The sequence below is a fragment of the Aspergillus welwitschiae genome (assembly GCF_003344945.1).
Source record: "Aspergillus welwitschiae strain CBS 139.54b unplaced genomic scaffold BDQ94scaffold_52, whole genome shotgun sequence".
Lineage (NCBI taxonomy): Eukaryota > Fungi > Ascomycota > Eurotiomycetes > Eurotiales > Aspergillaceae > Aspergillus > Aspergillus welwitschiae.
In genome coordinates this window covers 136,663-160,063 of record NW_020798746.1, presented here as the reverse complement: position 1 = coordinate 160,063, position 23,401 = coordinate 136,663, and the positions used below count along the sequence as shown (strand labels likewise).

The 23,401-nt window shown below is 51.3% G+C and overlaps 8 protein-coding genes across 8 annotated transcripts; 7 read left to right on the top strand and 1 right to left on the bottom strand.

Moving 5' to 3' along the window:
• Positions 1-1,141: 1,141 nt before the first annotated feature.
• BDQ94DRAFT_153206 (potassium ion transporter) lies at positions 1,142-4,222 on the top strand. The gene has a single exon (XM_026768101.1). It carries the CDS (start codon positions 1,239-1,241, stop codon positions 3,768-3,770), a length of 2,532 nt encoding a protein of 843 aa, XP_026620873.1. The 5' UTR covers positions 1,142-1,238; the 3' UTR covers positions 3,771-4,222.
• Positions 4,223-5,045: 823 nt separating this feature from the next.
• On the top strand, positions 5,046-7,148 carry BDQ94DRAFT_108909 (TPR domain protein). Its single transcript, XM_026763524.1, has one exon. The coding sequence runs from the start codon at positions 5,139-5,141 to the stop codon at positions 6,843-6,845; it is 1,707 nt and encodes a 568-aa protein (XP_026620872.1). The 5' UTR covers positions 5,046-5,138; the 3' UTR covers positions 6,846-7,148.
• A 1,280-nt stretch (positions 7,149-8,428) lies between these two features.
• On the top strand, positions 8,429-9,219 carry BDQ94DRAFT_153203 (uncharacterized protein). Its single transcript, XM_026768100.1, has one exon. It carries the CDS (start codon positions 8,521-8,523, stop codon positions 8,875-8,877), a length of 357 nt encoding a protein of 118 aa, XP_026620871.1. The 5' UTR covers positions 8,429-8,520; the 3' UTR covers positions 8,878-9,219.
• A 130-nt stretch (positions 9,220-9,349) lies between these two features.
• BDQ94DRAFT_108906 (phosphatidylinositol-3,5-bisphosphate 5-phosphatase) lies at positions 9,350-12,661 on the top strand. The gene has a single exon (XM_026763523.1). The coding sequence runs from the start codon at positions 9,451-9,453 to the stop codon at positions 12,535-12,537; it is 3,087 nt and encodes a 1,028-aa protein (XP_026620870.1). The 5' UTR covers positions 9,350-9,450; the 3' UTR covers positions 12,538-12,661.
• Positions 12,662-13,850: 1,189 nt separating this feature from the next.
• dscA (ubiquitin-protein ligase dscA) lies at positions 13,851-16,266 on the top strand. Its single transcript, XM_026768099.1, has one exon. The coding sequence runs from the start codon at positions 13,894-13,896 to the stop codon at positions 16,018-16,020; it is 2,127 nt and encodes a 708-aa protein (XP_026620869.1). The 5' UTR covers positions 13,851-13,893; the 3' UTR covers positions 16,021-16,266.
• A 243-nt stretch (positions 16,267-16,509) lies between these two features.
• On the top strand, positions 16,510-18,563 carry BDQ94DRAFT_163302 (RraA family protein; the record flags this gene model as incomplete). The annotated part of the gene is made up of 2 exons (XM_026769717.1): positions 16,510-16,527; positions 16,965-18,563. The coding sequence occupies 2 exons, from the start codon at positions 16,510-16,512 to the stop codon at positions 18,561-18,563; spliced, it is 1,617 nt and encodes a 538-aa protein (XP_026620868.1).
• A 495-nt stretch (positions 18,564-19,058) lies between these two features.
• Positions 19,059-22,163, top strand: BDQ94DRAFT_184264 (DNA ligase (ATP) DNL4; the record flags this gene model as incomplete). Its single annotated transcript, XM_026774608.1, has 1 exon — positions 19,059-22,163. Exon 1 carries the CDS (start codon positions 19,134-19,136, stop codon positions 22,161-22,163), a length of 3,030 nt encoding a protein of 1,009 aa, XP_026620867.1. The 5' UTR covers positions 19,059-19,133.
• Position 22,164: 1 nt separating this feature from the next.
• Positions 22,165-22,908, bottom strand: BDQ94DRAFT_153191 (uncharacterized protein). Its single transcript, XM_026768098.1, has one exon. It carries the CDS (start codon positions 22,740-22,742, stop codon positions 22,428-22,430), a length of 315 nt encoding a protein of 104 aa, XP_026620866.1. The 5' UTR covers positions 22,743-22,908; the 3' UTR covers positions 22,165-22,427.
• Positions 22,909-23,401: the final 493 nt, after the last annotated feature.

The window sequence follows — 23,401 nt, the reverse complement described above, 5'->3', positions numbered from 1 at the left end:
AGCAACATTCGGACCAAGCAACATTTTAATCTTGCCCCTCAAACAATACCGACATACCCGATGTTCTCTGCGTCATTTGACGGATCCCCCATCGAATCATAACGTCCACATTGTAGAAAGATGTACTGGATCGAAAGCAGCAGAGATCTTTGCGGGATACCTGTATTGGGCCAGGGTTTCGTGGTACGCCGGGTTGATTGGCGTATAATTGTAGCCAGCGGCACGCGCCGTTTTCGGTCTTAAAGTAGATACTACTAGTTGCCAAAGGCACCGGAGATGTCATGGAAAGTGATGGAGCCTACGTTCCCTGCCGTCAACGTACGGTGGGTTTCAGGATTACAGACATGCGTGTGTTAAGTCAGTTTGTGTAGATAACACGAAGGGATGCTATTTAAATTTCATTTGCTGTACCGAGTATAGATCGATCGATCGATCGATGGCTGCAAAGCCTGCATAGTGTCACGTGACAGCTGACAGGACTGCCGCGTTTCCTTCCCCGTCCAAGTCAAGACAAGACGTGCTACTCGGGACTAGTCCAACGTTAAAACCTGCGAGATAGAGTCCAGAGATGCTCATTAGGCTCCAATGAAATTGTCCGTGGACAGCATGTCTTTTAATTCCGCGCTTGACCGATCGGCGTAGCGCCTCTTCACCCTCCGTTTCTTCTGTCTGATATCTTTTTTTGCCCCCTCTGCTGTGCCAATCCGGCCTCCTTTCTCGATTGTCAAGCTAGCGATCGAATTTTGCAGCGCCCACCACAATCCAAGTGGGTGCTCACCGACATAGTGGAGGTTAGCAGTCTCAGGTTTAAGGCTGGTCACTTTATCAGACCATCTCATCCACCGAGTCGTTATTCCCCGCTGCGGTTTTCGCCTGTCTTGTCTTCTTGCATCTCGGGGCTTCCCGTCCTCTCTTTTCTTCTCACGACCTTCTGTCCCCTTATCTGCGCCCGGCCTTCGTCCTCTCTACTACCCTCCCAATATAACCCTCCTCGAATCATGTTGATCCTCGATTCCTCAGCTCAAAGTGCTGTTGCGATTGTGGGTCTCTGACCTGCAGCGACTTTGGCCTGGTCTGCGTCTTCTTTTCCTCCCTCCTCGTACATATTGATCGGCAAGCAGCCGTCTTGATTCGGCAGCCCCTTCGTTCTTCGAACCTCCCATCCGTTCTTCTCCTACCGATACAGTTTTCCTCCCTGCAAATCCCAGTGTCCCAGTCGGTGCGGGTGAAACCGCAGGATGTTTTCCGCCGTGCTGCGGCGGGCGACCTCGGTCACTTCACGCTTCACCTCCCACATTCCATGGCTAAAGAACCTGCGCATGAATTTTGTGCTCATCCACTATGTCTACATTATCGCCACCTCTTTGCTTTCTTCAATCATCATCTATCCAGGGGCTAATCTAGACTACACCGATGCCCTCTTCCTATCTGCCGGCGCCGCCACCCAGAGCGGTCTCAACACCGTCGACCTCAATACCTTGCATACCTACCAGCAGATCGTTTTGTACGTGGTCTCCATGCTGACTACTCCCATCTTCATCCACACTGTGCTGGTCTTCGTGCGTCTTTACTGGTTTGAAAAGCGATTTCAGCATGTCGTCAGCGATGCGCGCGCCCTTCGCCATACTCGCTCTCGCCTCCGTACCATAAGCGAAGATAAGGATGGACAGTCCTCTTCCCGGGAAGAGGCTGGTGTCGCCGGTCGGTCTATCGTTGTCCTGCGCGACACGCTAGGTCATCCGGGAAGCCGGCAGCAGGCCAAGGAGAAATCTGGCGAGGACTCACCCCCCGCCTCTCCCACCGCGCGGGATTCACCCGAAAATTTGGGCGAAGATGCGAGCAATGCCCTTAACCAAAAGTTAGGGATAGGACTAGGGAACAGTCTAGGAAACCTTCGTGTTCCGGCTCAGCTGAGCCCAGAACATCATATTGCATTCCTGGAGAATCAACGGAGAAACAAAGGCGCTCTGCGAATCCCTAGTCCTCGGGAGTATGACAACGGTGGCGCACCACAAGTATTGGAGGAAGAAGAGGAGGAGGAGTTAAATCGACCTGTTCGCACATCTAGCAATTCTTCGAGTTCCGAGCGCAGCCCATGCGATATCAGCAAAGAGGATGAGAATGACAAGGACGAGGACGACGAGGACGATGACAAAGACGAGGATAGGCCGCGCAGACTCGATGGCCCCCATATTACGATTAACGAGCCGGATATGATCCGGACGAGGACGCGGAACTCTACTTTCCCCCGATTAGATACACGTCCCACTTTCCGTGAAACAAAGAATGACACTGATGCATCGCAACTGGGTCGCTTGACGTCGCGGCGACCAACTCTACACAATCTTTTCCGCACCCTTACGCAGGAACGTGAACGGTCAACACAGCCGTATCTCAGCTGGAACGCCACGGTCGGTCGGAACTCCAACTTTGTCGATCTGACCGAGGAACAACGTGACGAGCTCGGCGGGATTGAGTATCGGGCATTGAAGACTCTGGCAGTAGTCCTAATTTCCTACTATGCCTTCTTCCACATTCTGGGCATTCTGTGCCTCGTGCCCTGGATCATGACCACACATTGGGGCAAGGTGGTCGAGGAAATCGGACAGGGTCGCCCTTGGTGGGCCATCTTCATGGCTCAATCAGCTTTTAACGATGTCGGCTTCACTCTCACGCCAGACTCGCTATCTTCATTCCAGAGAGCGATATTCCCGCTCCTGCTTATGACGTTTTTGATTATTATAGGGAATACGGGATTCCCTTGCATGCTGCGCCTGATCATCTGGGTTCTGTCCAAAGTGACTCGTGCCGAAACCCCGCTGTGGGAGGAACTCCGCTTTCTGCTGGATCATCCACGTCGATGCTTCACTCTACTCTTTCCGAGGAATGCCACGTGGTGGCTCTTTGCAATTTTGGTGGCCTTGAACGGTATCGACTTGATATTTTTCATTATTCTGGACTTGAATGATTCGGCCGTCACATCCCTGCCCACTGGTATCCGTATCGTGGACGGTCTGTTCCAGGCAGCCTGTACTCGAACCGCCGGCTTAGCTGTCATCTCTGTATCAGACTTACACCCAGCTGTGCAGGTGTCCTACTTGATCATGATGTATATATCCGTCTTTCCCATCGCCATTTCTTTACGGCGCACGAACGTATACGAGGAGAAGAGTTTGGGCATCTACGCTTCTACCGAGGATGATGAGTCGGATGAGAACCAGACACCGCCCAGCTATATCGGAGCGCATTTGCGGAAGCAACTCAGTTTTGATCTGTGGTACGTGTTCCTGGGCCTGTTCATCATCACTATTGTGGAAGGCAAGCGCCTCCAGCAGCAAGATGAGTATTCCTTCCAAGTGTGGTCGGTGCTGTTCGAGGTCGTATCAGCGTACGGCACTGTTGGTCTGTCGCTCGGGTATCCCGGAGTCAATGCCTCCTTCTCCAGCCAGTTTCAGGTTCTCTCCAAGCTGGTCATCATTGCGATGCAAATCCGAGGCCGTCATCGCGGTCTGCCCTATGCCTTGGACCGCGCCATTCTGCTCCCTTCGGAATCTCTGAATCAGAACGAGATCGCGGACGCAGAACGGCGTATGCGTCGTCGCACCTCTAGCCTTAGCCAGATGTCTATGGACCGCCAGCAATCTCAGGGTCGACCGGAGCACGGGGCTTCTACGAGTCTCGACCCAAAGGACCGGGCAAGCCAGACATGGAACAATGGCGACATCATCCGTCGTCAGTCGACGATACGGTCACAGCGCTCGCAGCGCTGAAAAGTATCTTGGTTGTGGTGGCATATTTGTTTTTTTTTAGACTTGGGTGGGACTTGTCCGTTTGTCTGTTTTAATTCGTCCCTTCTTCCGTTTCGCTAGCTGGCGGGCCATGCTAGAAGTCCTTGTGGTATCTGGCAGTTAAGGATGTTCTCTGCAGCTAGGTACCATATCGGTCCTCCAACAACGAAAGGCAGAAGTAACTTGAGGGGATCTCGTCTATTTATATTCGTTGACCTGATCGAGCCTGCTTGCTACTTAAGATGCTATCTATGCAGGAGGTACTTGGCCGATTGAAGCAACAAAATATGTTGCCCAACGCGGTCGGATCACTCAAACTCTCAGTAATGAGTAGACGGCGCAACACCAAGCCACATGTACATAGACGCAGTTGATAAGATAGCCAAAATATACCACTAGAGAAAGAGTAAGAAATTTAATTTGAGTGTCGCAACTGACTAGCCTGTTTCTGTCTTGACTCCACGCCACCGGTATCCATACAGTGACAAAAACAATCGAGTCTTTGATTTGGGTATTCGCCCGGCTGGTGCACCATCAGGATTTGTATATCAAAGCCTACAATTTGATTCACAATTAGTTCCTATATAATATCATAATTCTCTTTCTTCCATCTTTCTCCGAGACATGGTCTCATTACTGGACCATAGTGATAATCTAGACTTAGTTTCTTCTACAATAAATTAAGTATAAGTTGATATGTTCTTTGAACATTCTCTATATCACTATATCCATGGCTCTTTTCGGGAAATTATTGCTATACTCGAGAACAATACTAGAATAAAAGCACGAACACGAAGTCACGAAACCCCGTGTATACAACAGTAAGAGCAAATAATGCGGTCGAACACGATTGAAATAGACAGTAAATGAATGCCACAACTGACAAGTCAGTTGCCTACAAGCTACCAATTTTCGCCCCTAGCCACTCCCTACAGCCTACCTGCGTGTTCCCTCGTAGGTATGAAATGCGTAGCCTTTCAGGGACATTCAAGCAGTGCATAGTCCTTGAGGTCTCTTACCAAACTTCTTCAGTGTCGATATATACGGCTTGTAGGCTTAGGTGTTCTCCTGGTCGACTAACTTTTGCAGCCGGGAGGAATCTACTTACTATGTAGACTAGTCTAACAGACGTGACGGGGTGGAACCTGAGATAGTTATGTGATTGTCCTCGGACTATTGTTATTCCCTTCATCCTGGGAACCTTGGTTCGACAGCGGGGACATCCTCACTATATCTAATACTACTACTATGGGACATCCCCCCTCAACTTCAGGGACAGCATCGGCAAGCCACCTACGTATCTCTTTTTAAATCCTTCTTCGCTGTGATATTCTCAATTATTTCCTGAGCATGTCTGTCCAGGAACCAGATGGCTATTACGACTTCGGTTCCTTCAGCCGACCGGTGACCACCTCCAGCCCTCAGGCTCAAGTCTGGTTCGACCGCGGTCTCATCTGGACATATGCCTTCAATCACGAAGCAGCTGCCAACTGTTTCCAAAAAGCCATCGCACATGACTCGACCTGTGCGATGGCACACTGGGGTCTTGCATACACCTTGGGTCCCAACTACAACAAAACTTGGCAATCCTTCGACGAGCAAGAACTCGAGGTCGCCGTGCAGCGAACCCACGAAGCTGTCGCAGAGGCCCAGATACACGCCACAACCACCCAACCTGTGGAAGCAGCGCTCATCGCAGCCCTGCAACATCGATACCCCCAGAATGTGGCGCCCGATGACTTTAATGGCTGGAATCAGAAGTACGCTAACGCCATGGAGTCCGTTTACTTACGCTTTCCCAATGACTTGGATGTGGTGGCTTTGTACGCGGATGCCCTCATGAATCTGACTCCATGGGCCCTCTGGGACTTACGAACTGGTCTGCCTGCAGCTGATGCGCGCACTGTGGATATTAAGAAGGTCTTAGATCTGGCACTGACCCAGGACGAGGCGCTACGACACCCGGGAATCCTGCATCTATACATCCACTTAATGGAGATGTCCAGTGAGCCAGAAGCAGCACTGAGGGTAGCAGACCATTTGCGGGGTTTAGTACCTGATGCAGGCCATCTTAATCACATGCCATCGCATTTGGACATTCTCTGTGGTGACTATCGACGGGCGATTGCGTCGAACTCGGACGCAATTCGAGCCGATGAGAAGTTCCTTGCCCGTGAGGGTGCAGTCAATTTCTATACGCTATACCGATCGCATGACTATCATTTCAGAGTATATGCGGCGATGTTTGCGGGGCAGTCGCAAGTTGCGTTGGAGACGGTAAAGAGTCTAGAGTCATCCATTCCAGAGCAGCTCCTGCGTATCGAGTCCCCTCCTATGGCTGACTGGCTGGAAAGCTTTGTGAGCATGAATGTACATGTTCTGATTCGATTTGGACGTTGGGAGGATCTTCTTGCTCTTGAATACCCGCATGACACGCAGCTGTATTGCGTCACCACTGCAATGATCCAGTACGGAAAAGGTGTAGCGCTGGCTGCGCTTGGGAGGATAGATGAGGCGAGTCAACAGAGCGCGTTGTTTAAGGAGGCTGTGAAGCGCGTACCATACAGCCGAATGCTATTTACCAACAAATGTCTGGATATTCTGGCCGTGGCTGACGCTATGCTGGATGGAGAGCTCGAGTATCGCCGTGGCAACTATGACGTGGCCTTTACCCATCTACGGCGATCTATTACCCTGGATGATGGATTACCGTATGACGAGCCGTGGGGGTGGATGCAACCGACCCGCCATGCGTACGGCGCTCTCCTGCTAGAACAGGGCCATGTCCAGGAGGCAGCCGCAGTGTACCAGGCTGATCTTGGATTTGACGACACGCTGCCTCGTGCAAGGCAACACCCGAACAACGTATGGGCGTTGCATGGGTACTACGAATGTCTGAACAGATTGGGACGAACGGCCGAAGCTCAAATTGTGAAGCCTTTCTTGAAGCAAGCAGTTGCAACGGCCGATGTTCCAATCAGGTCATCGTGCTATTGTCGTCAGGGAATTGCAACATTGTGTACGCAAGAAGCTAAACCGCGGGCCGCTAGATTCTAGACAGTATATCCAGTGCTTTGCTCTATCCACAAATTGATATACCCCATCGGAATTTTGCTTCCTCTGGCTCGCTGACTCGCAGGGAGAGACGAGCATAATCGCGGCCTGCAACTCCCTTATAGACCTACCAACGACCTATCATACCGGAAAGCGGCTTTGAAAGCAGGCCTTCACGCCAATGCCGGCCTTACGAGAGTCTCGCCGGGTAGCCTTCAACACCTGCTTTGACAGCGGTACTTTATTCTTTGAAAGTTAAAGCCACTTTCCATCCTTGGTCAGTCTCGTATCGCCACCAAGAAAACTCACTGAAGGCTACCCTTGGCGGAGGTCTTATCGATTGGTCGAAATGCCTCATACTATAAGTATTTTCTCCTCTTCTGTGCGCGGGGTTTGGCACTACACCAGTACGTCTTCAGACAAGCCCACAATCCGCATCCATGTTGCGCCGATTTGATATCACGGGAGTCTAGAAGTTCAAAGAAATGTGTTGACTCTGGCTTGTTTCTCTTATGTGGAGGAGAAACTAGCGGTCAAAGAATGAGCGGGCTGATTCGTTGATCGACTGAGTAAACGAGTGAGCTGATGGCGACATAGATTTAAAAACAATGATGGTGCAGAGAAGGAGATTTATACCTTGTTGCTCTGGTGACATTTTGTCTCTTGCCATCGACCCGAAGGGGCTTGAGGCATCAAAAGGCATCGCAGCTCCCACCAAGGGTTTCAGTAGATTGTGCGCTATACAGCTTGCCTATCTGTGTCCTGTCACACACAGGGGCCAAGTAAACCGGGAGATCTTCATGGCTCAAAGCTTACGGGCCAACGGCCCCTCCCGCCCACCTTAGAATCACTTCATATGAATATCTCCCGTCAGATGCGGATTCGAAACTCTCTAAAGTGGGGTTATGCCTTGCATCATGTGCGCCCAACACAGAGACCGGAAGGTATTCATAACATAAGAGGGTGGATCTAAGGTGGCGTGTTGGAAAAAGAGTGGTAGTTTGTTGGCAGTGCTGTAGTATATAACAGCTGGTATCCCGGCTAGTAGGGCCGCCGTCTAATCTTCCCCCACGCCCTTCATATAAAGCACTCAACACTTGTCTTGGATCTTGTTTCCTTGACTCCCTGATCACTCCTTACCATGCACAACTTTAGCGAAGAGTTCCTTGCGCGCCCGGAATATCAAGTTATCAAAGCGTTTGTCCAGAATCCCGATGTGTCTCCTGCAGAGGCAGTCCAACGGCTTCTTAGGGTGCGTGAGGTCTTACATCGGGAGGGACGGGAACCCCCGACGGATATCGATGGCACACACACATGGGTTACCGTCGTAGATCTCGTGAGCCTTACCCCAGCTACGCAGCAGCACAAGTTTATAGAATTTATCGACCATTTCCAACGCACCAAGGTTATCGATCCTGTCTCGGGTGAAGAGCCAACGGCGGTGGACATGAAGCTGTGGACCGAGCTCCCCTACCTCGGAGTGTACTTGAGGGATTATGTAGTTTTTCAAATATGAACCGGTGCGTTACACCTATTCCCTGATATATTTCCTCAGTTAATTCCGCGGCTGACTCTGCAATTGGTGCCACGTATAGAGTACTCCCAGCAGGTCGACGATGATCCCCGAAGGGAGTATCCTCCGAGTGAACTCCAGGAGTGGGAGAACCGCAATGCGTTCATGGTGCAGCTTACCGCGAAAGCAGACCATCTCGGCCATACCATTGATGCATCACTATATGCGCTATGGGCGTGCCGAGAAACGTTTGAGGAGTGTGATCCGCTGGTGGAAGAGGCTGTGCGTATATCATGTATCTGGTATATTTATGCCAGCCAGCGGATGTGGGAGAACTGCCAGGTCCGACGAACATTCGGAGACGCTGAGAATCCTTCTCCGCGACAGCGCTTTACCATGAAAAAGTGGTATCATTGGAGGAACGGCTTGAAGGCGGCACAGCTTCAGTTCCCCCGGGCGAGTACGCAAGAGATGATACAGAAGGTATTGACAGAGATTGAGAAAGCGGAACGTGGGGAGTGAGGATCTGTAGGGAATGTCCTGATATCCAGTCGTGAAGTTCAGGATATATTCGAATTCAAGTACTCGTCACTTCAGGGCTAGTGTTACTAACTGGCAGGGCCCTAGTGGCAAAGCATGAATGGAACCTGCAATCTGAATCGCATGTTTAGTTGAGAGTATCAATGTATCGGGTAGCCGTCTGATCAAGACGACTGTTGCATGTTGCCGAGCTGCCTATAAACGACGTTATGTTCAGGGATTTTCTTATCCAATATAAATATTATTCACATGATCTCATAATTTCCTCAGCGTATTAGGCCTTCGATGCCGTTGTATAACCTTATTCCCGTTATAATAGGTTATCGTTTGTTGGAATGATCTGGATGGTGGTTAGTAGATCTGATCGGCGCCTCATTCGGGAGATTGCGATCACGTGGAGCACCTTGTCGCAAGTCGATCCCCCCCACTCACATCCGCGTCCGACGTCACTACTCTGGTCGCCGTTTTGATCCTCTTGTCGCATAGGCGCTGCGCGCTAACAACCGAGATCACATATGATGCTGGTGCGGGCTTTCACCAGCCTCTGTCTTTATCATGGAGAGTCTGGATGAAGTGTCCCTCTCCCGTGAAGCCGCGGAAGACAAAAGCCTCGGCCCACTGGACGACCAGTCCTCCAGAGCGGTGTCCCTGATAGACACCAGTTCGCCAAACTCTACCTCAGATGTCAACCTCCCTTACGCCGATGCCTCGTTTACCTCCGGCTCCAGCACCAAGTTTCCGGAAGAGCAGCCTGAATCGGCTCCGCGGAGCTTTATCGATCATGAAGATGGCCTCCGATCGCCCCGCGCAGCCTCCCCGTTCACACCATTACATTACGCGTCCCCAGCAGTTCCTGCCCTGAGTGAAGATGGGGTGGAGGCAGGAGATGAAGAGCCCCAGGTTGCAACGTCCTTTGAGCGGGATTCTACGCCGACCTCGGCGCAAAAGCAACGCTCGGCCTTCTTCGACACCGGAGGAGATGAAGGGATCAATCGCATGCACAAGTTCTCCTTGTATGAGACAGCCACCCGATTCTACATGGTGGGCATGGACTTGTCGGATACCCGCTTCAGGATTCTCAAGATCGATCGGACGTCGGAATCCGGGGACCTCAGCATCTCAGAGGATGATATTGTTTACAGCAAGCGGGAGATGAGCCAGTTGTTGGATACGATCGATGATGGGAATAAAAGGTCGGGTGGTTTAAAGCTGAAATGCAGTGCATGGGCTTTACTGGGGTTTATACGATTTACGGATGCTTACTACATGCTTCTGGTAACCAAGAGAAGCCAAGTTGCTATGCTCGGAGGTCACTATGTATATCAGATCGATGGAACGGAGCTCATCTCGTTGACGACTTCAAGCTCGTCTCGTCTCCGTCCGGAGAAGAACCCGGAGGAGGCGAGGTATATTGCCATTTTAAACAATTTGGATCTAACCCGGTCCTTCTACTTCAGCTATTCTTACGATATTACCCACACTTTGCAGCACAACATTTGTCGGGAACGCACCGCCAACCAGGACGGACACCCGAAACACCTACAACAAGACTATAATACGATGTTCATCTGGAATCACCATCTTCTTGGGCCGGCCCTCGAAACTCTGAAAAATCCGTGGGAATGGTGTTTGCCCATCATCCACGGATATGTCGAACAGGCTAAGATGTCAGTGTACGGACGGTTAGTTTACATCACGATCATTGCGCGACGCTCTCGATTCTTCGCAGGGGCCCGTTTTCTGAAGAGAGGCGCGAATGATCTAGGCTATGTAGCAAACGATGTTGAAACTGAGCAGATTGTGTCCGAGATGACAGCCACGTCTTTCCATTCTCCCGGTCCAAATCTCTATGCTAACCCGCTGTACACCTCTTACGTGCAACACCGTGGGAGTATTCCGCTCTACTGGACACAGGAAAACTCAGGGGTGTCTCCCAAACCTGATATCGAACTAAACCTTGTTGACCCCTTCTACTCCGCTGCTGCACTACACTTTGACAACCTTTTTGAAAGATACGGCGCACCAGTTTATGTGCTCAACCTGATCAAGTCGCGTGAACGAACCCCACGGGAGTCCAAGTTGCTCAAGGAGTATACGAACGCCATTCAATACCTGAACCAGTTCTTGCCGGAGGATAAGAAGATTATATATCAGCCCTGGGACATGAGCCGTGCCGCGAAAAGCAGAGACCAAGACGTTATTGGAACTTTGGAGCATATTGCAGGCGAGATTGTCCCGAAGACCGGCTTCTTCAAGAACGGATACGATGCAGAGTCTGGCTTGCGTCTGCAAAATGGCATCGCGAGGACGAACTGCATCGACTGTTTAGACCGTACAAATGCCGCGCAATTCGTGATTGGAAAGCGCGCCTTGGGATACCAACTTCACGCTCTGGGTATTATCGATGGAACGACTGTGGAGTATGACACCGATGCTGTCAACTTATTCACTGATATGTGGCACGACCACGGTGATACCATTGCAATCCAGTATGGAGGCTCGCATCTGGTAAACACTATGGCCACATACCGCAAAATCAATCAGTGGAGTAGTCATTCTCGCGACATGGTGGAGAGTTTCAAGCGGTACTACAACAATTCATTTCTCGATGCCCAGCGCCAGGAAGCCTATAATCTGTTCCTTGGGAACTACATCTTCTCCCAAGGACAGCCGATGCTGTGGGATCTGTCAACCGATTATTACCTGCACCACGCTGATCCGCGATCCTGGTCCAACAAGAGGCGTCCCAACTACATTTGCTGGTACACTCCTGAGAATCTGAAGGAAAAAGAAGTGCCACCCCCTCCGCGACCCCCAAAGGAACCTCTCTCCCACTACGACGATTACTGGCTCGAGTACTATAGGCCATTAGCCGTGTCATCATTCTCGAAAATCTTCTCTTACAAAATGAACTCAACGCTTCGCTATCTTCCATTCCGGCCTGGCTCCGGCGCCCCCTACGACATTAGTCCGTTTGTTCCCCGGATCCCGCACGATCAGATCAACCGGGAGCGACACCCACCACGTAGCGTCAAGATTCAGGAACCGCTTAAGACTTCCATTGATCCAGCGGGCCGTTCACAACTCGGTAGCGCAACATCCCAATCCAGCTACAACTGGAACCATCAGCCGCCTTCCGCTGATAAATTACCACCGTCTGCGGGTATCATGAAAGCTACATCATTCGGACTGCCTCACTCCTTCAGTTCCATGCACTCTTCTCAGGAGTCGACGGTCAACACTCCGAGCAAAACGCAAATTGCGCAGTGGACTCTTGGCCAGCTGGTGACCGACTCGCTAAACCCCTCCGTGACAGCTGCAGAAGGAGAAGAATACGAACGCTACATCAACCATCCGTTGAAAGTTCCGCTTGTTGTGACCTCTGAAGATGAGTTGACTGCCACTTCCATCCGCGAGCATGAATCCAGTCTGGATTTGTTGGAATATGCCAATAAATGCAACGTAGAGGAGGCCACTCTGGAAGCTAATGCCGAGGAGAACCTCGCTGATTATGCCGAGTTCTTAAACGTCTCCGAGGGAGGCCTGACTGTGGTAGCCGAGGATTATGAGAAGAAACGTTATAAGCGCTATCGACAATGGCTGAGGGGCAAGAGTCTGTTTAAACAGCGGGTTGACATGTAACTCCCTGCCATGAGTAGTTGTCGTTCATGATTATACAACGGATACAATTCAAATCAATTTCATGGTCAATTCAGGATCATCCATTTTGGCCTTTGGTCCACTCGAGCCCGCCTTACAGTCATGCTAGCAGTGCTAGGAGGGGTTTTTACCGTCTGAATGATTCATAGCAGAGACCTCTAGACAAAATTGTTTGCATCATTTATTTGTTTTAATCTTACTTCCTTACCTTGCTTTGATCGCAAATCGCATGCAGCGGCTCCGCCTCGCTGGGCTCTTTCATTGCTTTCAGTTCGTCTTATCAATACTTCATTTCGTTCGTTTCATCTGTAGCTTTCTTCTTGCTTCCAGTTATCACCTGATTATTCAGAAAATCCAGAATCGTCCAGTCTTGTGGACTTGGGACACCAAGCATCCCGTTTCTACAGATTATCCTCTTCATCCATGAATCAGCTTGACGAGAACACCTGGACCCATGCTCCTTATATAGCTAGCATGACAGAACCTCCATTCTCGACAAAGTATTTCGCATGGCCGTACCTGGCCGGTCGCCGAAGACGAGATGGCGGTAGATCGATCGATAGTAATAAGTACATCTACCGGATTATCTATTGCCCCGAACCGACCCCTCACGTGCGCCGGTCCTGGCTCGCTCCCACCCGCCAGCCCCTTTAAATCTATAGTCTATCTATCTATGTAGCCTTCGTTCCCGATAAGACACTATCTTCATCCCCCGGAAACGCGTGCCGGCACGTCTTAGTTTGGTTGTATACGAGGGGGGTTGCAGCCTCGATGCATCTTGGACCTGCGATATCTCGACAGCACACGGTCTAGCCTCTTCAATTGTCTGGTACCAGCCAACTTCTGTTTGGATCCATGTGTCATCGACCCTTCCGACTGTCCCGTGGCCCCTCCCGGTCGCTGCATCACGTGCTACTCCGATAGTGACGTCGTACTGCTTGATCATCGTGCTCTTTCAACAGTCGAGGATCTCGGGCTGCCCGTCTCTGCGCAGCACACCAGAACTTGGACTACAGGAGAGACTCTCCTCCGGTCGATGTCCGCGACTTGTGGCCACCTATGGATCACCGCGGTTCTTTCTTCTTCTTTCTGGTAGTTTTCTACCTGCTTCTGAGCTCGCAGTCGCATTCGCCTCTGATCTCCCAGGATGAAGAACACCAAAGGGAGCTGGTGAGGGAGCGGAATGCGCTTCACATGTTGAACCAGTCTCAGTATGGCGACTTCGATCCGATCACCGACAGATGGCTCCCGTTTTCCGGTGTCAGGAAGAATGATAGCTATGCTTGGGATCTTCTTCCAGATGTTCAGGATAGAGCTCGGTCTCAATTGCGGTCCACCATGGCAGAGGCGGGCTTGAGGCCTCCCAAGGCCCTTGCGGTGCCTGACGCTTTTTCCGGTCTTAACTTGACCCAATTACTCCTCCCAGTCTATCGTAATGCGACCGGTAAGCTGCGCGGGGAATGGGTACGCCACAGACAGAACAAAGAACATGCCCTGTTGAACACGACTGCAATTGCACTGGAGAACGAATACTTCACGCACGAGTTCAGTCACAATGTTACGGGGGATAGTGGCACATTTTACCTTGATCTCCGGGAGGGCGGTGGTGAGGAGGTTCAGTTGCCTGAAGGCCAGGTTCGGGAGATTCGAGCAACTTTGGCTGTAGAGAGTGGCGATTTCTGGGGTAATACCTGGTACCTATCGCTGTTCGGTGTTCATTTCCCGGAGACGGGTGCCATCATCTTGACTACAACCAGCGAGAAATTTGGTGGCGTATTCACATTACCGCATCTGATGCTCTCGCCTGACGCATACAATCTCACCCACCAGCTTCTCGTCAAGTCCCTCTCGGACACTATATCCGAGAAGCAGAATCGACCTCCTACCCTATTTCCTTGGTCCTCACTTGTCGGGACGGAGCAGGTGGAATACCCGGCTCCAAAATGTGAACATATCGTCTACCTCCAGCTGCACCCCGTCGCGATCCACGGCTACCTCACAGATAAAACGATCATCGAGCAGATAGAACAAGAGCTGAGATATCCAATGGGAGCCCCTATTCCGTCTCCACCACTGTTAGTCATGTCAGCTGTCGTCTTCTCGCCTGATTGTGGGTACATCCTGGAGACCAAGGGAGCTCCTGACTTCCCACCAACAGAAGCACTCTATTTATCAGGACCGAAGATGGAGGAATTCGGCAAATTCTCTGCTCGCATCATTTTTATGATCTCGGCCTTTTCTGTTGGCCAGATCGCATTACTCTTGCGCCAAATCAAAGAAGCATCCACGCCATCTACTAGAAGCCGGATCAGCTTCTACACGATCGCGCTCATGGCGTTCGGCGATTCTTTCGTACTTGTCTTCATGCTGCTGGAGCTTTATCCGGCCGTTTCATTCCTTGTTATGACAACAGCATCCTTCTTGACCTTCCTCTCGGTCAGTTATATCGGAATGAAATTTATGATGGAAATATGGGCAGTCCAGGCCCCGGAGCGAAGAGAACAAGAACGTCGACCGAATCCTACTACGCGGCCAGGGAATCTTCCCCTCCCTGCCACTACGACTCGAGTCACTGATACGGGCGCAACACCTATCATTTTGACCCCCGACCAGGACCCTCCATCAGAAGAAAACGAACCTCCCGCGAATCGGGGCGCCACGCCGAGTGCGCAGGACACGCGGGGTGATATCGGTGCCATGTACGCTCGGTTCTACTTTATATTGTTTGTCCTCCTCATAATATCCGTCTGGTCCTTCCTTTGGCCGAACCGTATGGGAGCAATATATGCTCGGACCCTCGGATTTATTTATCTGTCCTTCTGGGTACCCCAGATATATCGTAATGTCATGCGCAATTGCCGCAAAGCACTGCGCTGGGAGTTTGTGGTTGGTCAAAGTTTCCTTCGACTTTTTCCATTTATCTACTTTTTGACTGCACGCGGGAATGTGCTTTTCATTCGACCCGACTCGACCACAGCCCTGGCACTGGCTGGCTGGGTGTGGGTTCAGGTCTGGGTGTTGGCTAGCCAGGACATTCTGGGACCCCGTTTCTTTGTTCCTAGTGGGTGGGCGCCACCCGCCTATGACTATCATCCCGTGCTACGCGACAGTTCAGGATCAGGTGACGATCTTGAGTCTGGCGGAGTCCTTCCAATCGGGGCCTTGAGGGCTGACGAGCGGGAATACTCCATGGAAGCCAGGGATGAAGATAAGCAACGGGCGAAAGATAAGAAGAAGGCAGTGTTTGACTGTGCCATTTGCATGCAAGAAATCGAGGTTCCTGTCCTTGCAGCTGCGGGTGGTGCAGGCAGTAGCAGCATGACGGACGGGGCCACCAGTCTCCTTAGCCGACGGACATACATGGTCACCCCATGTCGGCATATCTTCCATAGTACCTGTCTCGAGAGCTGGATGCGACTTCGATTGCAGTGTCCCATTTGCCGAGAGTCCATTCCACCAGTGTAGGCACATGGAAAGCACAAACTGTACTTCTTTACTCTACATGGGCAAATTATTCACAGCTCTCCGGGACCACTGGTAGCGGAGATACTCGTTAAGATCTCTCTTACATATACCCAGCGGTCTATACCGTACGTGACAGGTCAGCTAGCTAGCAGGTATATTGCGTGTATTTAAGCACCGATTCAATGTATGATTACAGTAGAATCTGAATCCTTGAAGATATGACCGCAAAGAAATCTTAGGGGATTGTAAAGGTTTGTCCAGACGGAGTACTCATGTCTTTCTACTTACCTACTACTAACAGAAATATGATGGATCAACAGCCCGAGTGCGGAAGTAGTAGTATCTCACTTCAAGGTCAAGTTCGCACAGGACCCCGCGATAGCAGCCAAGCGACATGGAAGCAGCATCCAAGCTCAAGTTGCTTATTTGGATGCGGGTATCATTAAAGAAGCTTTTGAATCTAATACCTGATTCCCGTTATGATACATTATGTTAACCCCACTGGGGGTAAGTGTAGAGCCGGTGAGTGGGTTGGTGATACGCAGGCTTACATGATATCACCTTCGAATTCAACCCATTATGACTAGAACTAACGTCATCATGTACCCTATACTACTATGTCCCAGCACGAAGGCAAGAATAAATCACGATGATTTTGCATGCTGGGTAGTGAGGGCCAACACTCAGATATTTCGCTGGTACCCTTCATCGCGTAGTCGCCGTTTTCTATCGACCGGTTTGGACCTACCCGCGTTCCCATCGCTTCGAATCTGCTGTGATTGCTTTGCGCCATGATATGATTGACATACTCATGTTATTCTAAGATCTGTGATAGCGGGGTACCCATCGAATGCAGCGGGATAGAAGATTCCGTTTCATGGTGCATCAATCAGTAGACGGACCGTCACATCCCGTCCGTCGGCCGGGATGACAGGAAACGGCAGACAACTCGGGATGTCCCACCCCGCATACCCTTGCCGATATACGGAGTATTTGCATCCGAACCAGTCTATATCCGACACATAAAGAGGTCATCGGAGTACAAATTGACCAAATGCTTCAGAAGCGAATACTATTGTTACATGTTTTCCTCAATTTTACGATTCTCTTTCCCCAAGTCTGTCAGTAACTATAACCGAAAGAGGATGAGTGATACGAGCAACTTTCTGAACCGCCTCGCGGCCCTCGACACCAATACAGTATCCGATGCATTAGATGTCCTTAACCTTCGTGGGGCCACATATGGCCTCCGGCCTCTCTGGAACTGCCCGAAAATCGTCGGCCGCGCTAGCACAGTGGAAGTAGGCCCGAGGATCGGGACAGCTCCAACGCCTCATCCTTTTGCTCCTACCATTGACGCAGTCAGCAGTGACGACCGGATCCTCGTCATTGCCGGCGGCCTGGAAGGTGTCTCCTGCTGGGGCGATATTATTGCAAACGCCGCCAAGGCCAAGGGAATCCGCGGAACCGTAATCGATGGAGTATGCCGGGATATCGACGGTAGCGTCGAGGTCCAGTATCCGCTCTACGGACGTGCTGTGACGATGATCAGTGGTCGGAGTCGCATAGTCTCTGTCAGCGCTGGCAAACCCGTGCGTGTCTGTGGGGGTGTGACAGTCGAGCAGGATGACTATGTTATCGCGGATGCGTGCGGTACTGTCTTCGTCCCTGCTGCACATATCGCGATCGTCCTCACCCTGGCAGAGCAGATCCACCACCGCGAAGGCCAGATGGTAGAGGCGGTGCGCTCTGGGCAGACGGTGTCAGCAGTAATGCGCGACTCACGCTTCGAGCAACTCCGACAAGAGACCGTGTCAGCTGCCGCCGCTGCCAGCCCCTTATCGCAAGAGAACCCGCGGAAGGCGAGCGCGGGGGATCAGGAACTAGTTGGACTTTTGAGAGGATTGGACTCGCCAGCTGTCTCGGATGCCTTGGATTCCCTGGGGATCGCGGGACAGGCCTGGGGAATCCAGCCATTGTCTTCTTCGGGGTCGAGTAATCGGCGCGTTACTGTTGGACCGGCATTTACTGTTCGTTATGTCCCCGCGAGCGACCCGCCTGGCAGTGTGGGGGATTTCCTGGATGATGTGGCGGTTGGGGATGTAGTTGTTATCGATAACAGTAGCCGCACAGACTGTACCGTCTGGGGTGATATCATGACTCACTATGCCGCGCTGCGGGGGGTTGCGGGCACGGTGATCGATGGAGTGTGTCGCGACGTGGATCTGGCCCTAGAGGAGGGATACCCACTATACACCGCAGGACGATGGATGCGTACCGGGAAAGATCGGGTCCAGGTTGGCGAGGTCAACGGGCCTGTTGGTATCGGGAAGGTCCGGGTCGAGTCCCGGGACATCGTTGTCGCTGATTCCAATGGCGTCGTGATCATACCTCGAAGTCGCGTGCGCGAAGTAGCGGAGCTCGCCCGCACGATCTCCGAGAGTGAAGCGCAGATCCGCGAGTTGTTGACGAAGAGGGGGGCCACGCTTGCGGAGACACGCCGACAGCTTGGCTATCACACACTGCAGCGGAGAAGGGGATAGACAGGTTCTCCCCAGTGCAGCTGGAATAAAGTTTATAAGTCCCTTAGAATAGATGACTTGAATCAGTTGCTGCCTTTTTCCTCAACGCGAACGACAGACAGACCGTACTGTGGATTGCAAACCTGCGTAGAATTTTATAGATCTGAGAGCTAATTAATTCCATAGACGACTGGAATCGATACAACAGAACACCAGCAGAACAATGATGTGCAATTGATTATTGTGCCTCTGCTTTCAAATATTTCCTTCCAATAGTACCGACGAATCAGACTCTTTCCATGTTGTCCCCCATCATGACATATGATAGTAAGAGTAAGTAGTAAGTAGGCAGCAGAGGTGGGTGCCTGCAGTGGTTGCTGCCTATTTGGTGCTAGTGCTCCAGCCGCCCCACAATCTGGCCGGCCATAGCTCAATCACGTGCCAGTCCACCGACGTGTGTTCTCCACATCTGGTCCTTATCGTCTCCATACTTCAACAACCCAGCCAGCCTGTTCATGGTTCCCTAAAATACTTCACTTACTATCCCCTTTCATCTCACAAACGCCCCTGCACAGAGCACATTGATGAGCCATGGATGAGGAAGAGGCCAGCAATTATGAAATGTCCCACTCCCGCAGTCAACCCTCACAACAAGAGTCAAATCTGGATGAGAAATACCCAAACCGTCCTCATAATCACTCCCAGACATTGCCCTTTCACGAGCTCTTTGAGACCCTCTTCAATCCGTTGAGTGAGCTCTCCAAGAAGCCCGCAGGCACCGCCGCTCCTCGGCGAAAAGTCGGGCCTCATGGCCAGTCGGCAGCGAACCTTACCCCACACGAAAAGCGACGGGATGTCATTGAGCGGTTCATCTCACGATGGCGGAAAGAGGTGGGCGATGATATCTACCCTGCGTTTCGGCTGATTCTTCCGGACAAAGATCGCGACCGGGCCATGTACGGTATCAAAGAAAAGGCCATCGGAAAATTACTCGTCAAGATTATGAAGATCGACAAGAATTCGGATGACGGCTTCAATCTTTTGAACTGGAAGCTGCCAGGCCAGTTGGCTACCTCGCGCTTTATGGCGGGGGATTTTGCGAGACGCTGCTACGATGTTATCTCAAAACGGCCAATGAGGACAGAGGTGGGCAATATGTCCATTGAGGAGGTGAATGACAGGCTCGACCAGCTTTCAAATGCCTCGAAGGAGGAGCAGCAGCTACCCATCTTGTCGGAGTTTTACCGAAAAATGAACCCCGAGGAGATGCTGTGGCTGATCCGCATTATCCTTCGACAGATGAAAGTCGGGGCTACAGAGCGAACCTTATTCAATGTATGGCACCCAGATGCTGCAAACCTCTATAGCATATCCAGTAGCCTTCAACGTGTTTGTTGGGAGCTGCATGATCCGAACATTCGGCTTGGGGCTGGAAACAGCGGCATTTCTCTGATGCAATGCTTCCAGCCCCAGCTAGCTCAGTTTCAGATGCAGTCCCTTGATCGAATGATTGCCCGAATGCGGGGTACCGAAGAAGACCCGGTATTCTGGATCGAGGAGAAGCTCGACGGGGAACGTATGCAGCTTCATATGGAGACTGACAGCTCGGTGCCGGGAGGAAGGAAGTTTCGCTTCTGGTCGAGGAAAGCGAAGGATTACACCTATCTCTATGGAAAGAGCCTTGAGGACCCCAATGGTGCCTTGGCCCGACATCTCAAAGACGCCTTTGCAGATGGGGTCAACAGTTTGATCCTGGATGGGGAAATGATTGCTTGGAATCCCGAGCAGGGCGCCCCCGAACCATTTGGCACCTTAAAAACTGCCGCATTAGCTGAACAGAGAAATCCGTTCTCAAATGGATCGCGGCCGCTTTTTCGTGTGTTTGATCTACTCTTGCTGAATGGGCACGATTTGACCAGGTACACTCTTCGCGATCGTCGAAATGCCCTGCAGAAGAGTGTAAAGTCAGTTCACCGTCGGTTCGAAATCCATCCTTACGAGGAGGCTACAGACAAGGCCCAGATCGAAGCAGCGCTTCGAAAAGTTGTTGCGGAGGCTTCTGAGGGACTAGTAGTCAAAAATCCAAGGTCACCATATCGCCTCAATGAACGACATGACGACTGGATGAAAGTGAAGCCTGAGTACATGACAGAGTTTGGGGAGTCCCTGGATCTGATTGTCATAGGCGGCTATTACGGCAGTGGTCATCGAGGAGGGGGTCTTTCAAGCTTCCTATGTGGATTAAGGGCCGATAATGCCAGCTCTTCGCAAGGGACAGGGGCAACCAAATGCTATTCTTTCTGCAAGGTCGGAGGAGGCTTTACAGCAGCAGACTATGCGAATATCCGTCATCATACTGATGGGAAATGGGTGGACTGGAACCCGAGGAAACCACCAACGGCATACATTGAGCTGGCAGGTGGCAGTGCCCAGCACGAGCGTCCAGATCAGTGGATCAAGCCAGAGGACTCGGTGGTACTCTGTGTTAAAGCAGCATCGGTATCAGTCAGTGATCAATTTCGTGTCGGTTTAACATTGCGCTTCCCGCGGTTCAAGAGGTTACGCATGGATAAAGACTGGAAGAGTGCGCTTTCCATGCAAGAATTCCTGGATCTGAAGTCGAACGTGGAGAAAGAGCAAAAGGAGAAGGAATTCAATGTAGAGAATTTCCGCAAGAAACGAGTGAAGCGACCAAAGAAGGCCTTGACAGTTGCAGGATACAGCCCGAATGCAGAGGTGAAGTATGAAGGTCCATCAGGGCATATTTTCGACGGGCTCAACTTCTTTATTTTGACCGACTCGGTAGCCCCGAATAAGAAAACAAAGGCGGAGTTGGAACAACTTGTCAAATTGAATGGAGGCAAGATATATCAGACGAATAAGGCCGCTCCCAACACCGTATGTATCGCGGATCGAAGAACTGTGAAAGCCGCCTCCTTGCAAAAGAGTGGCGATGTGAGCCTAATCCGACCATCTTGGATCCTAGACTGTGTGAGGCAGAACGAGATTGATGCGGGACTGCCAGACCTGCTTCTTCCCCTGGAACCTAGGCACATGTTCTTCACAACGCCTAGCAAGGAGGAGGAGGTATTGACGAGTGTTGACCGGTTCAATGATAGCTACGCTCGGGATGTCACCAAGGAAGAGCTGGTCAGCTTACTCGAAAAGATGAGCGCGGACAATGGTAGTTCCGACGTGCCCCCGAGAGGCGAAGCCACCAAGAAGCTTAGGGAAGCTATTCAAGAAAAAGTGGACTCAGGATGGGATCTCCCATGCGGGTGGCTTTTTCAGAACTTGACGTTCTTCTTTCCCGACCGGACAACGCAGGATCCAGATCCCGGAGAGCCGGAATATGCCGGCTGCGGCTATCGACTTTCTTTGGCTCGCAATACGGCCAAATTTGCAGGTGCTACTGTTGTCAATACTTATGAGGACCCTTCCATCACCCATGTGGTTGTAGATCCGGATACACCATCTTCGGAGATCGCCACGCTAAGGAAAACCTTGTCTCTCCGAGTGGACCAGAAACTTCCTCACATAGTTACCACTGAATGGATTGAGGAGAGCTGGGAGCATCAATCACTTCTTGATGAAGATAGATATCATCCAAGGCCAGCTTGATCCTGATTCAGCCTTACGTTAATGTTGACTACGATGAAGAAGTTCGGTGATGACCTTCTTGCATCAACCACTGGAACTGCCCATCTCAGCGAGTCAAGGGAAGAGATCGGACGACGACTTTCGCCCATTGAATTGGACCGCACGGAGCCGGACTGCAATGGGATTTGAGATACGATACTAGCCGATTGGCAGACGCTTCGGAGACAAGCTGACAGGACTACAAGGAGTGGCGGACAACAATATAACGATCTAGACATATGTTAGTCAATCAATATATAGTATAATGGTATATGGAGGAATGACCGTTGACGCGGTTGAACTCATAGGCGGCCATGTGGCCATCGCTTGAGGACCTCCGGCGTGGCCCACAATAATGTGCGAAAACGCAGTTAAAGGTGGAATGGAAAAGGTTGGAACAAACAAACACCCGACGTGTGATTGATTCGCCCTCAGGCCCCGAGCACTTGCAGATTGAAAGGTGCGAAAATGAGCCCAGAGTGGACGCCAACACCACCGGCGAGCAAGCTCCATAATCATCAGCGTCAGACTGGGGTTTCTCCTACTAGGCCCCACCACCATCGCCGCCCAGGAGTCGGACGGCGCGACGCCCGACAGAGCCACAAGCGATCGCGGAAAGATGGCCTAAGACGAAGGTGAACTGATCGAACCAAAGAAAGGAAGAGCATCAGGCGCGCGTGTTCAATCTGGACCTTTGGGGGAACAGGCGACCACTGCGTGAAGCTAGACAACCAAGCATGGAGTTATCAAGCTCGATGGCCCTCTTCTCAGACTCACTTGTTCGGCTGTTCAATTCGCTGCTGCACATTATGGACTAGCAGCGGGGTAGTCCTGGAGTGAATGCCTAACGGGGCTAAACACACAAAGCACCTAGTCTTAAGTCAATATATTTCAATATAAACACCTGCCGGGCTCTTCGAGCCTAGCTACTATAGACACTTTTAAGACCATCCTCTGTGTGTACTAGGCGGTGGAGTCTCGAAGTGTTCACCACTCCCAAGGATATAACAATACCCGCTATAACCCGGGCATCGGTTTCACTCCACTCCGCTTGCCAAGACTGGGTGCATATACAGCAGGATTCCAGGCAGGATGAATTGCGTCTGACAGGCCGGAATTGGCCGGGGGATGTATCATCGAGGGAAACTACTTGTTGGATCGGAAGTTGGAGCATACTACCCATCAGCTCCGATGCCCTATTGTGAGATGCAGCTGCGCTA

Bases quoted from the DNA above. Each gene is read 5' to 3' on its own strand.
- BDQ94DRAFT_153206 (XM_026768101.1), top strand. From the start codon at position 1,239: ATGTTTTCCGCCGTGCTGCGGCGGGCGACCTCGGTCACTTCACGCTTC.
- BDQ94DRAFT_108909 (XM_026763524.1), top strand. From the start codon at position 5,139: ATGTCTGTCCAGGAACCAGATGGCTATTACGACTTCGGTTCCTTCAGC.
- BDQ94DRAFT_153203 (XM_026768100.1), top strand. From the start codon at position 8,521: ATGGTGCAGCTTACCGCGAAAGCAGACCATCTCGGCCATACCATTGAT.
- BDQ94DRAFT_108906 (XM_026763523.1), top strand. From the start codon at position 9,451: ATGGAGAGTCTGGATGAAGTGTCCCTCTCCCGTGAAGCCGCGGAAGAC.
- dscA (XM_026768099.1), top strand. From the start codon at position 13,894: ATGGCAGAGGCGGGCTTGAGGCCTCCCAAGGCCCTTGCGGTGCCTGAC.
- BDQ94DRAFT_153191 (XM_026768098.1), bottom strand. From the start codon at position 22,742: ATGGTGGTGGGGCCTAGTAGGAGAAACCCCAGTCTGACGCTGATGATT.